The 15,178-nt window shown below is 33.9% G+C and overlaps 1 protein-coding gene and 1 long non-coding RNA gene across 4 annotated transcripts; one reads left to right on the plus strand and one right to left on the minus strand.

Annotated features, from left to right (window-relative positions):
- Positions 1-84: 84 nt before the first annotated feature.
- On the plus strand, positions 85-1,741 carry LOC133518951 (regulator of microtubule dynamics protein 1-like). Of its 3 annotated transcripts, none has more exons than XM_061852752.1 (4): positions 85-116; positions 577-765; positions 879-1,130; positions 1,274-1,741. In XM_061852752.1, the coding sequence occupies exons 1-4, from the start codon at positions 114-116 to the stop codon at positions 1,622-1,624; spliced, it is 795 nt and encodes a 264-aa protein (XP_061708736.1). In that variant the 5' UTR covers positions 85-113; the 3' UTR covers positions 1,625-1,741. The 3 variants fall into 3 exon arrangements, with proteins under 3 accessions (XP_061708736.1, XP_061708733.1, XP_061708735.1); XM_061852749.1 differs by having other exon boundaries at positions 93-316; XM_061852751.1 differs by having other exon boundaries at positions 93-316; positions 586-765.
- A 6,808-nt stretch (positions 1,742-8,549) lies between these two features.
- On the minus strand, positions 8,550-15,163 carry LOC133518952 (uncharacterized). Its single transcript, XR_009799559.1, has 2 exons — positions 14,465-15,163; positions 8,550-13,315 (listed from the first exon to the last, which is right to left on the minus strand). It is a non-coding gene; the product is annotated as an uncharacterized LOC133518952 (long non-coding RNA).
- Positions 15,164-15,178: the final 15 nt, after the last annotated feature.

A 15,178-nucleotide genomic window follows, 5' to 3' on the forward strand; every position in this document is an offset into this window, starting at 1 on the left:
TGGTTCTTTGACAGTTCTTTGTCGTACATTTTGGTAATGATTTGCGAAACAAACTGATTCCACGCGCTAGTAAGGAAGTCCCGTCTCTGCTTCCATACTAGAGGTTGAGGTCAATGGTTTGTCATTTTTCTATCAGTGTTTTTAATGGACTTTGGTTTATTGTTCGTATGTAATATTTATATGGAGTTTGTTTAATTGGGACAAGCAGAACAAATTCATGATGAGTTTGATTGGTGCAACCACAAGATTTGTGGCCGTGCAATTTCTACTTAAATACAGGAAGCTACAGCAAAACAATGTCTTGCTGCGAAAAAATGTAACAAACTTGTGTTAAAATAATTAAAATTTGAACTATTCATTGAAAATAAACTCTTAAAGTACTTATCAAGATACTTATTGCTAGTACAAGTTTAATACAGCTTTTGATATTAATTGGTTTTAATTTTATTTTTAAATAAGTATTTTCTACAATATCAGCTGCCATGCACAGACTTCTCAACTTCTATTTACTGCTTATTAAAATTGTATTTTTAATATAAAATTTTCAAAATCTATTACTTATAATATTATACTTAGTTTCAGCAGAAAATGCCAATACATGGTTTTTTAAATATCCCATTGTTAATGGGGGCACTATTTTGGAAGTCACAAGCACAATCCTCAGATCCCAAAAAAAACGCTGTTTGTGCGACTCTAGATCATGCTGATCAATTGTTTGAAAATGGGCATATTGAGGAGTGCTACCAATATTTAAAAAACTGCCAGGTACTGTCTATTTATTTTTCTGAAGCACATCATCCATGCACCATTTGCCCATGTCATTGCTGTGAAACTATCTGTTTCCTACTGTCAAATAAAATGTAAGATATTTTTTACAGAACAATGATGTAGAAATACAGTGGAGACTTTGCCGGGTGATGTATAATATGGCAAAGGAAACAAAATATGAAAAATCATATAAAAGGGAATTAATATCAGAAGCATATCATATTATATCTGGTATACTGAAAGATAATTATGATAATTATGCTGTACATAAGTGGTATGCGTTATTGCTTGATGCGGAAAGTACAGAAATCGGCCTCAAGGAACGGATAAAGCAACTGGAAAATGTGAAGAAACATATGGATGTAAATAATAAACTTATTTATCAACAATTATGAAATAGGGTCATGTAATGTAACATTCTAGCATATAACTCTTTTAAAAATGTTGCTTAGATTTAATTTTAAAAGTATCAATCAAGACGCAATTTAATTTTTTTTCATTTCAGTTGGCTGTTTTATACAATCCAAATGATGCGACTACTTTATACATGCTAGGAGAATGGTGTTACCAAGTCAGTGAAATGCCTTGGCATCAAAGGAAAATAGCAGAGACCTTCTTTGCATCACCTCCTTATTCTACTTATGAAGAAGCATTGGAATATTTCCTTAAAGCAGAATCAACTCGACCCAGATTTTATAGTTTAAACTTGCTTAGATTAGGGAACTGCTATTTAAAATTGAAAAAAGAAGATCAAGCCAAATATTACTTGAAGCTTGCAGCTAGTTATCCAGCAAAGACAAATGATGATCATCAAGCAAATAAAGAAGCTGCTGAATTACTGAAGCAATTAAAATAAATAGGTTATACTGGTAATATGGTCATGGGTCATGGATTAGGAGTTATAGTCATTATAAGTTCACTTGCCCTTTATGTACAGTCGATGTCAAATATCTGTATTTTTTTTACATGTAAACATATCTATCACACCAACTGTACCTACTGTGTTTTGCAGAGTAAACTCAAAATACCAGGAAGTCTGACATATGTAAGCATCACAATAGTTAATATCCTGTATGTGGCCTTATACTGATAATAACGTGTAGTATGCACCGGGCTTTATACTTTTTGGTTGTTGTGTTTATGGTCATTTTAGTTTTATATAGAGAACTGTCAGATTTTGGCGGAATGCCGTCGACCGATATTATGTACGATGTGATCTTAGTTAATACGGTGTATCGATGTAATAAAAGAAATATTAACTGGATGCAGTGGTTTGTATGATAAACCCCATTTACTGAGCTTTAAATCAATGGACTTCTACATCTCAGAAAGCGGGATTATGAATTCAAATGCCCACATAGATATTGGATGCACTTAATTTATTTTCACTTGTATAGAGGTGCATAAAAATGTAAGTTGCTTGGTCTTTTAAATGTTTGTTTCATAGTCGAAACAGTTGAGTTGATAGTATATAAATGATACAAGATTTCATTAGCTTGTTTGTTTTGCTCGCTAAAGAGAACGATTGACAGTTCGTTTCGTTTGCATAAATCAAAAGTTTTGTTTTAAATTTTCAATGTACTGTACATAGTTACATACATTTGCTATGGTATTGACCTATTTATTAACCCGTGTTCTTGTCATTGTTTGTTTTCGGTTTTGTGAGATGAGACGGAATACAATGAGAGTAGATCTCGAAAATACAAGCGCAAGCAATCAACCATCAACTTTCTGGTGAGACAAGAGCCATATTTAAGAGCCTGTGACATGGTTATGAAGGAAGGCAACGCGGTAAGGATGGCATTGTGCAGTGCAAGTGCTCAGTGAATCTAGTTATTAACACTGAGTTGTATAATGACATTCTGTAAGTTGAATGTTGACTATTACTATTTTTGGATGGACTAATGGCAATGAAAGTTTTTTTTAATTATGCATGAGTTTAAAATACTTATATATGTTAAGAGATAACAAAAAAAAAGGTATTGGATTGGTATCCTAGAGGTTTTTGCTATGATGGAATGATGGTATAACTAAGATGAGAGGAAGAACTTAATCTGTCAGCGGGCTAGAATTGTAGGACAGTGGCCCATGATAGTTTTAAAGAAAAAGAGCTAAAGGAGGCCTTTAGCAAGCAGCACACTCATTAAAATATACTTCTATCTACTTTGGTCTCAATAGAATCTTAATAAAAATCATTTAAATCATTTTGGATAAAATACACAAATGAATTCGTTTATGATTTGATAACAAACAAATTATTTATTTATAAAAGTTATTTAGGTTTTAGGTACTCATATGGGAAAATTCAAAAGAAAAAAGTTAATTGAAGATATTGAATGATATAGGTATAAGCATTTACTTGCCTATCATTGCTAAGTATATTGAAAATTATTTATCTGGAAATTTAAAGAGAGGCAAATAGAAACAAAACTGAATGAATGGAATCACACACACTATATGATTTTTAAATATGAAATGATACTGATAGTTTCATGTCTTTTTCATAATATTGTTTTAAATGTAGCATCACAATAATCTAATTTTGTATATGAGAAATATTTACATTACTTATACAATTTAAAGATGAAAATAAATGTGCTGAATTTTTGGAAATTTTAGATATCATTTGATGTATGGAAATTTTGCATATTGGACTATAGGGATATTATTCCAGACTTGACATCTTCACTGCGGTAGGTGGTTGAAAGACCTCATACAAAGTATGGTTAATTACGAGTTACACTTAATGCTGCAGTGAAGGTATTAACCCTCACACCTCACATACAAACCAAGGAAGTTAAATTAATATCATTAATGATATTAAGTACCATTTTATATTGTAAAACAGATTTGCACCAATTTACTGCTGTCATGTTCCTCTACGGTGCCAAAATATAAATTACAATTTCAAAGCATCATTATTATCATTCAGGGAATATGATGTTGATGTCTCGGGCCCGTTTTGGATTTTGACATTTCACATCATGCAAGTCTTTTTATTTAGAATTCTTGTAGCTCTATTAATACTATATATAATACTTAATACCTTTACATAGTTGAGAAGCAGTATTTATCTATGTTTGTGTGTTTTTTTATGCATTTTAGTAAGTGCAAATAGCATAGTGCAAATTCTGCCTATAAAGCATTAGTTTAACAGGATTGAGTGAACAGATTACTTTTCTGTGCTGTCAACACACATGGTCATATTGTTGAAAATATTAGTGTTGTCAAAGATTTCAAAAGTAAAGATATGCCCATTCATATAACCGAACATTCTCATTTGGTGTGCCTAGTTTGATTGCTACAATGCACATTGATGGTTGATGAGTTTGCATCAGTCGCATAGTTACTTTGGAGTGCACGCTTGGCTCGCATTCACTGACACCGCTGTGCTGGCACCATACTGGGTGCCCGTAAGTCCCATCTTTATGAAGAAATTTATAAGTCAATGAATGTTGTATTATTTTTCTTAAATTTACTAGGTATGAAAATTTAAATAATGCAGCTGTACAATCCAATAACAAATCACGAATGAAATCATGAATTGTTGCTATGAAATACAATTTATTAGTGACTTATAGTTTCATTTGCTTTAAGGGTGAATCTGAAATAATTATTGTATGACAGGTTCAGGTTAATAAACTTAACAGTTAGTGGTATTCAATCATTAAATTTCAGGTTACTAAAAAGTAGGTAAAGGTGTAAGTAATGGACACAACCAGAAAGTGTCTTACAAAGGTAAAAGCAGTTTACTTAGTTATATAAAAACATTGTAAAGTTTGAGAAAATCAATTTATATAAAATTAATATGCTAACAAAATCAGTGTTCCTTTGAAAAGACAAGACTTACAGGATTGTCATTGAAAATTGACTTAAAATGTAAAATTGATGAATACAACAGGTAACACCAATTATTTACTAAGACATTTTAGTATGGTTTTGTGAAGAACTGTGTGATTGACCTAAACAAAGGATATACACACCAGAGTGAGTTATATGAATGAAGTTAAAAGTAGATAACATTTTAATTTAATGAAGCCTTATAAAGTAATTCATACATTTTTGTATCATAAAAATTTAGCTTGATTAAGACACACATGATTTTGTGACAGAAGGTACAGTGATGACAAGAAATAAGTGGGTGATATTAAAAATATTTAGGCAAAACAACCGTGTTTAATAAACACAAAATTAGTGATTGCATTTTCGCCATGAAGTGTGTTGTCATCACTAGTATAGGCAATAACCGGATGTAACAACGAACAAAAAAAAACACGTTTTAAATGTAATTATTTTCGGTGTTGATGAATTGATTGAATATTTATGTCATTTTATTTAATTAATGTTGTGACATCTGATTACGATTTCAGCACCTATGAGTAAATCAGGTACCTAAGGAAAATCTTAGGCAACAGAGTTCCGATAACGATGATGATGTATATGACTGAACATGTCGTCTACAGTGACGGTGTCAGCGACGGTGTTTGCCTCGATGTCTATAACGGTCAATAACTGACCAAATCGATGATGATAACGGAGCTGGGTGATTTCGATGACAATGTCGGCGATAATGCTTGACTGAACGATGATGATCGATTTTGATGACAATATAGAATATAGATGATGATTAGGTATATTATAGTAACGATTGATGATGTTGAAGATGATAATGACTGAATGATGATGATCGACTTTGATGACGATATAGAATATAGATGATGATTAGGTATATTATAGTAACGACTGATGATGTTGATAATGATCGACTGTGTCGATAATTATGGCTTATAAAATGTTCATTGTTAATGATGACTGTGACTAAAACGATCTTTGCTACTGCCAATAATTATAACATTTTTATTTGTTTTATGTTTCAACGCTGGTAACCTGGCTGGACGAATGAAGTTGATGATAAGCGAGGGTCTCGCAGCAAGAGCTGACTAAAGCAAAGAAGGTTAAGCTATTACATGGTGCTGTCAGCAGTGGGGCAGGGTCCAAGCTGCCGATGGCCAGGGCCGCTGAGTGAGAAACCGGCGTACTATACACGCCGTGTCCAGGATATAGCAATCTGCATCTGACCAGCGAGAGTCTCTGAGTGTTGGGTTGGTTGGGTTGGTCAGTTTGGCAGACTGTCTAGTACAGGCCGTAATGGCAGACTGTCTAGACTAATCTAGTCTGAAGCAGGCCATAACAAATTAAATCAGTACAATGATTAGGTGTGAGGTTTGGCAGACTGTCTAGAACAGGCTATGATAGCAGCCTGTCTTCTAGAGCAGGCCGTGATGGCAGACTGTCTAGACGAATCTAGTCTAGAGCAGGCCATAACAAATTAAATCATTACAATGATTAGGTGTGAGGTTTGGCAGACTGTCTAGAACAGGCTATGATAGCAGCCTGTCTTCTAGAGCAGGCCGTTGTGGCAGACTGTCTAGACTAATCTAGTCTAGAGCAGGCCCTAACAAATTAAATCATTAAAATGATTAGGTGTGAGTTTTGGCAGACTGTCTAGAACAGGCTTTGATAGCAGCTTGTCTTTTAGAGCAGGCCGTGATGGCAGACTGTCTAGACCAGTCAAGTCTAGAGCAGGCTATAACAATTTATACTTTGGAATGATGTCTAGAGCAGGCCTTGAAGGCAGACTGTGATTGTTTATGATGTGTTATATTTTGTTAAAATTCCTAGAGCAGGCCTTGAGGGCAGACTGTGATTTTTGATGTTGATTTATACTTTGCCAGACTGTTTAGAGCAGGCCTTGAGGGCAGACTGTGATTGTTTGTGGTTATGTATTATATTTTGCCAAACTGTTTACAGCAGGCCTTAAGGGCAGACTGTGATTGCTTCTGATCATGTTATATACGTTTTCAAACTGTTTAGAGCAGGCCTTGAGGCAGACTGTGATTGTTTATGATCATGTATTTATACTTTGCCAGACTGTTTAGAGCAGGCCTTGAGTGCAGACTGTGATTGTTTATGATCATGTATTATACTTTGTCCAACTGTTTAGAGCAGGCCTTGAGTGCAGACTGTGATTGTTTATGATCATGTATTATACTTTGCCCAACTGTTTAGAGCAGGCCTTGAGTGCAGACTGTGATTGTTTACGATCATGTATTATACTTTGCCAAATTGTTTAGATCAGGCCTTGAGGGCAGACTGTGATCGTTGAGGTTGGTTTATACTTTGGCAGACTGCCTAGAGCAGACCATGATTGTAAGTTAGTTCATATATTCTTTCTTTTTTTGAGTTATTTATTTAACATAATTTAGTACAATGTAATTACTTAATCTAGTGTACATTTCCATCCTAGACAGTAATAACAATAAATTAATACAGTTTAGTGAGCTATAAGCGCTCATTATAAACTTTTTAACAACTTAGTGTTTATAACATTGCCATGGGTAAAATCATACTTACACTAAAGCTTAGAACAGCAGCATAACTATTATTACGTTCGCTCAGATATAGCTTACGTTTGTTGCATACATAATAACCACCTATAATTAAAACATTTAACGATTAAGCTAAACTAACAAATTTGATATAGTTTATAATTATAACGTATACAAATACACATGAGTTCATATATTGAAAGACTATCTAAAGAAGGCTGTTAATGCTACCAGGTGTTGGTTGTATTCAATGACTGTTTACATGATCTCAGATTCAAGCATGTTAAGCGTTAAGATTTATTTCTCAATAAGGCTAAAGGTTATTATTGGCTATGATTGATTCATGTGAGCCCATACTGTGCATAAGAAGTGTACTGTGTAGAAGTTTACAAATACTGTTGTTGTGAATGTTTATCTTTGATATCGATAAAGGTGTTACGATATATTGCTGTTGTTATTAATGTTTATAATTACTTTTAGTGAGAGGGCTCACTTTTAAAAAAAAAGGATGGCCGAAGCTGTAAGCATCACAATAGTTAATATCCTGTATGTGGCCTTATACTGATAATAACGTGTAGTATGCACCGGGCTTTATACTTTTTGGTTGTTGTGTTTATGGTCATTTTAGTTTTATATAGAGAACTGTCAGATTTTGGCGGAATGCCGTCGACCGATATTATGTACGATGTGATCTTAGTTAATACGGTGTATCGATGTAATAAAAGAAATATTAACTGGATGCAGTGGTTTGTATGATAAACCCCATTTACTGAGCTTTAAATCAATGGACTTCTACACATATATGTAAAAATGCTTTTACATTTTTAATGGTTTTTTTATTTATTATTTTCTTATTATTTATTATTATTTCATGGAATAAACTTATAATCTAATACAGTTTCCTGCAAAACTGTTTACACAGTTTGACTGCAGGCGCGAGTCTAGTATCGCGTTTGCTAGTATTAGGTATGGAATTCAGAACTCTGAAGTTCTTTATGAGAATCAGTGAATGAATACAAATACACAAAACATTACTGAATTAACAATTCATTGCTGAATGTTAAATATCTACTTATAACACTAGTTTTGTAATGCATTAGAGTGTGTATGCCTGACCTGTTCAATGTTGACCTTTTGTGTGTGATCAATTGTTGATTGGTTTGCCACCGCCGCCTAAATTGATACCATTCAATGCATTCCCAATATTGCTGCTCGTACAAAAAGAGTTGTCAAGACAATTATTGTATTCAGATTGATATAAGAATGACAACTGAACACTTTATGGCGGGCTCAAAATTGGAGGAAAGTTTTCAATAAACAAACACTAGTTGAGTATTGCATACTTACACAGAAAAGAAAAACAGTTATTAGATGTCTCACTAAAATACTGAATTAGTTTACAATAGTTTATTTATCTTTGAGTTTTTACAATTAAAACATTACAAATCCTTCCTTCAATCGCTTGAGTTTTTTCTCTCGGTCGTAATCTAACTGTCAATGTCACATTTTACCAAAACCGCGGCAAAACTATCTGTCACTTGTCAAACACTTGACAGAATAAAACTAAAAGATCGTTCGAGATATCCTTAATATCTAATATTCGGCCAACCTGATAATCTAGAAGTTTGTCCTCAAACTCAATCTAGCAGGTACTGAACAGTATAAAACCTTATTTTTCAATGAACCACACGAGTATACATAAGTTCATACATTAGTCTCTAATGTGCCATCATGAATTTGTTTAATTAACCTTATTTACGCAAAATTTTGTAACATTTCACCCTTCAATACACTGGTCTCTAATATGCGGCCGTGTATATCCCCTTTGTCAATCCAAAACATTAACAATATCCACCTGAGATGGCATTTCACTCCACACCACACCAGTCACTAATGCGGCTGTATGAACCTGATCACTCAGTCTAAAACATCAACAATATTCATCTGAGGTGACATTTTCCATTTCACTCCGCACCACTCTAGTCACTAGAGTAGCCGTGTGAACCTGGTCACTCAGTCTTAAACATCAACAATATTCATCTGAGGTGACATTTCCATTTCACTCCGCACCACACTAGTCACTAGTGCAGCCGTGTGAACCTGATCACTCAATCTAAAACATCAACAATATTCATCTGAGGTGACATTTCCATTTCACTCCGCACAACACTAGTCGCTAGTGCAGTCGTGTGAACCTGGTCACTCAGTCTAAAACATCAACAATATTCACCTAATGTGACATTTCATTCTAAACCACATTAGTCTCTACCGTAACCATGAGCCTGGTCACCCAGTCTACAACATTAACAATATTCACCTGGTGTGACATTTCACTCTAAACCACATTAGTCTCTAGTGTAGCCGTGGACTTGGTCACTCAGTCTGCAACATTAACAATATTCACCTGCTGCGACATTTTATTCTAAACCACAGTAATCTCTAGTGTAGCCGTGACCCTGGTCACTCAGTCTACAACATTCACAATATTCACCTGGTGCGACATTTTATTCTAAACCACAGTAATCTCTAGTGTAGCCGTGACCCTGGTCACTCAGTCTACAACATTAACAATATTCACCTGGTGCGACATTTTATTCTAAACCACAGTAATCTCTAGTGTAGCTGTGACCCTGGTCACTCAGTCTACAACATTAACAATATTCACCTGGTGCGACATTTTATTCTAAGCCACAGTAATCTCTAGAGTAGCCGTGAACCTGGTCACTCAGCCTACAACATTAACGATATTCTCTTGATGTGACATTTAAATCCAAACCGCACCAGTCTTTAGTGTGACGGGTGAACCGGTTCACTCAGTCTATCCATATTTACCAACAAATAACAGCAAAAAAGGCAACACTAAATCTTTTCATACTTGAATGTCTTTTGACAACAATATACATGACGTTTTCATAAACTAAAATCATTTTCTTTGACTTTCATTTTCTTTACTAAGTACATCAAGTTTCTTAGGTTAGGTGGAATGGCCTTCTTTTCAGGCATACAATTATATTTTCACTAACTATTCTCACTATCGGTTACTTTGTTCAGATCAATCAACATATCATATTGTATCATCTAAAAGTCAAAAAATATTTTGAATAATCTGCTAAACCTGAATCATCAACATATCAATCATCATAATGCTATACTTTAAATTTGCATGACTGTATACAATCTATAACCTGGACATTTTTGCATTTTCCTTGTGTCGGTCTTATGCCCTATTATTTTGTTAACTGCCCTATTTCCACCTGTAATTCTATAAATATCTGAATTTTGTGTACCTACTTTATACATTTATTTATTTCATTTTCAATACAAACTTACAGTGTACACCAAATCGCTTATATGAGAACAATTACATAAAAAAAAAGTCAAAGTATGTTTCGGGTTTAAACATATCTATAAACATAGCTATATACATTCTACATATATTTCCATAAGTCATGAGGTTCAGTAAATAGGGCAAATGCAGCATCTGCTTCAATAGTGCAGTTATCAATACATCATTCAGTTACGGATCGACCTAATATATATATAACAGGAAACAGGTCTACCTTAGGCACATAATCTACCATATCACGACGTTGGCAATGGCGGCAATGCTCATCTCACAGTTATGGTCACGCCAGTAGTGATCTGACCATCTGCGACATCGAACATAGGACTGCGCTCGAGCAATCCCCACAATCGGTTATCAGTTCAGCCTTCAGAAGAAAAGCCCTCGCCCCCGAATGTCAGCAAGCAGCACCGCAGAACCTCTGCGCCTCGTGCGCCTTCCAAAACGCATCAGGGGTCTCGTGACGTAGCCGATTTATGCTCAGCGGCTCCAATTGCTCCGACGGCCGTGCACCGCTCCGGCGTCCAGTCTCGCACAGCCGTTTAGCGGTACAGACTCGTACCGCCATTCAGACGTGTAGCCTCGCGTTAGAAGTCCAGACTCGCACTGTCGCTCAGACGTGCAGACTCTTGCCAGTACATTCTGCAATCATAACTCAGGACAATATCTGTGTTCGGCTTAACATAGCATGTTTCATTCAACATTTGAAATTACGGTTGAACTATCTTTGCTTACTAAATATTTTCTAATAATTTATCAAAATACTTTTTACTAAATGGTTGATCAAAACGAATTACTTAAATATGAACTGAGGAGGCCTGTGCCCAGCAGTGGGACATTATCTTGTAAAAATGATAATGGCTTCAATTTCATTGACATGCATCAAAATGCAAACTTACAAAACAAGACACAAAGTCTCATATTAAAAATAGGTTTTATATTAGTTAAATTATGTCAATAAATATGTGATCAAAATATTGACTTAAATTGTAGATCCAATACTGTATGAGCTATAGCAAGCTATCTTAGTCACAATAGTAATTACCGGCAATGTAACCCATTTCTCCATTGTAAAAATGATAATGGCTTCAATTTCATTGACTGCATTAAAATGCAAACTTACAAGACAAGTCACAAACTCTCATATTAAAAATAGGTCTTATATTAGTTAAATAATGTCAATAAACATATGATCAAAATTTTGACTTAAGTTGTAGATCCAATACTGTATGAGCTATAGCAAGCTATCTTAGTCACAATAGTAATTACCGGCAATGTAACCCATTTCTCCATTGTAAAAATGATAATGGCTTCAATTTCATTGACTGCATTAAAATGTAAACTTACAAGACAAGTCACAAACTCTCATATTAAAAATAGGTCTTGTATTAATTAAATAATGTCAATAAACATATGATCAAAATTTTTACTTAAGTTGTAGATCCAATACTGTATGAGCTATAGCAAGCTATCTTAGTTACAATAGTAATTATCGGCAATGTAACCCATTTCTCCATTAAGTCATTGTACTAGAGTCGGCATCTCTAACAAAATGTTTCCACACCTCAATGAAGTGTCGGCACTTCATTAGGTTTAGTACGACTCCGACTACAGGCGTGATACACGCATGTGACAAAAAAGTTTTTTTTTTTTTTTTTTTAAATAAACTGAAAATGCCTTTGTGCGTTATGAAAATGCATTCTAATAATATCAAGAAACGTAATTAAAGCAATATAATAAAGATTCAATGCGAAAAGCTCTTGTTTTAAGCTCATTTAGATTATTTTCAAACGTCACTTTAAACACTCACGGTGGTACGCCATTTTCTGTGGCGCATAAATTACATCTCGCAGATGTAATACATAGGTACTAATGATTACTTACCTTATTCTTTGCAAAATAATAATTATATACCTACACAATAATGATATATTACTCTTTATCTCGTAATTTTTTTTTGTAGTTTCTTCTCTTCTCATATTTAAAGAGTATATTATGCTATAAGTGCGATTTGATCAAAATTGCTACGAGTACGAGAGTCAAATAGAAAGTTCAAAGCTTTATGACTATTTTTATAAATCTTAATGTCGTCCGTATCACATACGTAAAACAATTTAAATACACTTGTAAGGAAATACAATACATTTTATCTAGATTCTTTACAATGCATATGTAGACAGAAAATGAACAGTTGTCATAACAGTTTCGCCTCTGGCTAGCTACACAGCTATCCTTATTCTTTAGCTTAGTGACAGATGTCAAACGCCGAAAATGGCGGACACAATTTGTTCTCGATAGCCTGTCTAGTATATTTATGTCAATGCATTTCTCACAAACAAACAAAAAAGATTATGATTATGATCTTTTAATGTTAATTCTCCATACAGAATGTTATATACCAATAATTTATTTTATTTTAACTCTTGTAATTAAAAATATGTCTTGTACCACTAATTATTATAAGTATTTTATTTATACACTAGCAGTTTTTGAAGCGGATGCATGTATATCACAGCACTTGTGTTTATCTAGTGCCAATAATTTATTACCATTTCATGACATTGTCAGATTTCAACAAATTTGCTTGCATGAAACTTTCAAATACTTCAACTTTTTGAAACAAGGAACATGTGTGGAGTATACTTAACTTTTGTTATAGCAGCAAATACAGCATCCCCTTAACTTTTGACATAATACCTGCAGTCATCTCTCACCGCAGATTGCTTTTACTGTAAAGAATCCCTTGCACCATCCAGTTCGGGGAGGACACCCATCACGCACTTGCAGTACCCATTTGTGAAGACATTTGGAGATTCTAACAACACACAACATGCAACATGTTACATCTCACTCCACATTATCACTCGTCATGTAGATAAATACAGTGGAATCCATTTATTAGTCAACCGCTTACTATGACATAATTATTGTGTGAAAGTTTGAATATAAAATTCCTTGTAACAAAATCGCATAAGATGACTTGGCTTAAAGTGACAATTCGCTTAGTATGACCTATTTATCCTATTTTTATCAAATCATGGCTGACACATTCACTGGTTTTTATGGCAGTCCCCACACTTTCTACGCGAGGATGCTTGGTGCATGCTTGGCGTCTAAGTTGTTTAGTTTTGATTCTAATTGACAAGTTGATAATTGGTACAAAATTAATAAAAGTCATCTCTCATAAAGGAATTTGAGATTAATTAAGACAACATAAACAACAACTAGGTTTTATATGACATCCACTTAGTATGACATATTTGTCACGATCGATTGATGTCATTATATGCAGATTCTACTGTAAAATTATTGCACTGTAAGTTAACTCTGTAATATGAATCTTGAAATATTATTCTTCATGTAGCAAGGCATTCAGTAACATTCTTTGGTTGCACTCAAGTAATTAGTATGAGTAAGTAGGTCTTCATGACTAACCAAGACTTAGTCGATATCTCTTAATATCGACACAATTTGCATTCCACAACAAAATATTATTATGAATAATAATTCTATATGCATAGATATATAAATATGTGTGTCCTGATTGACTGATTCATTAACACAGAGCCGAAAGAACTAAAACCAATAATTAATAAATGACCACTTTTACAAGTATCATAACTAAGAATTAGACAACAGGCCTAATTCTTATTTACTCATCACTGAATTAACTACCTCTGATAATACAGTCAACATCAAGAATTCATGTGTAAAAGAATTTCATACTTTTTTTGTTTTTCACTGCACATGTTACTACAACCATACCATTTGGACAACACAGGCCTTTAGTGGCTATGCTGGCTTGATATATTTCATTTGAAACATGTTAACAAATATTAATTATTCAGTTAACATAACAATTTTGATCTGTCGGAAACATACCTCAAAGCGACTAATCTTTTGTATTAGTCAATTTTATGTCTGGCAGTAATACTCACATGTCATTATTTAAACCAATACTTACTTGTAAATTATGTGAATGCCAATGAAACATTCTATAATTTGACCTTACCTCACTTCATCTTGTGATTATATATTTTTATACCTCCAAACCTTTTACACACGGCCATAGTGCATATTTGAGTGCAATAATTCTTCAACAATTAGGCCTTTGTGGGTATGCCAACCCCCAACTTGTTCACCCTGCAATTTCATCTTAGAATTCTAACATGAAGCTTTACTCAATATTAAATAACCAAACTTTCGTATCTTTCTTTGCATATTTTAAGGTTAGCATATGAGCATTGTTGTTCACATGGGTATATGCCATTATAGCTATGATTTCATGCTGTAAAATGTTTTCATATATGTAATACTCAGGATTCAAGATTTGTTAGACACTATAGCACTCAGTTTGCTCTGTCAACATGAACTCTGAACATGATGGCCTGTCCCAGTTTTCCTTTTTTTTTGTTCTTTGATATTTCTTCAGTTCTATCCCACTTCTGATATTAGATGTCTCACTAAAATACTGAATTAGTTTACAATAGTTTATTTATCTTTGAGTTTTTACAATTAAAACATTACAAATCCTTCCTTCAATCGCTTGAGTTTTTTCTCTCGGTCGTAATCTAACTGTCAATGTCACATTTTACCAAAACCGCGGCAAAACTATCTGTCACTTGTCAAACACTTGACAGAATAAAACTAAAAGATCGTTCGAGATATCCTTAATATC

This window comes from Cydia pomonella, chromosome 6 (genome assembly GCF_033807575.1).
Source record: "Cydia pomonella isolate Wapato2018A chromosome 6, ilCydPomo1, whole genome shotgun sequence".
Classification (NCBI taxonomy): Eukaryota; Metazoa; Arthropoda; class Insecta; order Lepidoptera; family Tortricidae; genus Cydia; species Cydia pomonella.

What these genes read in the sequence shown, in the direction of transcription:
- LOC133518951 (XM_061852749.1), top strand. Translation starts at nt 218, where the DNA reads ATGATGAGTTTGATTGGTGCAACCACAAGATTTGTGGCCGTGCAATTT. An exon ending in ATGTCTTGCTGCGAAAAAAT is followed by an intron (nt 317 to 576) that starts GTAACAAACTTG and finishes TATTATACTTAG; the next exon opens with TTTCAGCAGAAAATGCCAAT. An exon ending in ATGTGAAGAAACATATGGAT is followed by an intron (nt 1,131 to 1,273) that starts GTAAATAATAAA and finishes TTTTCATTTCAG; the next exon opens with TTGGCTGTTTTATACAATCC.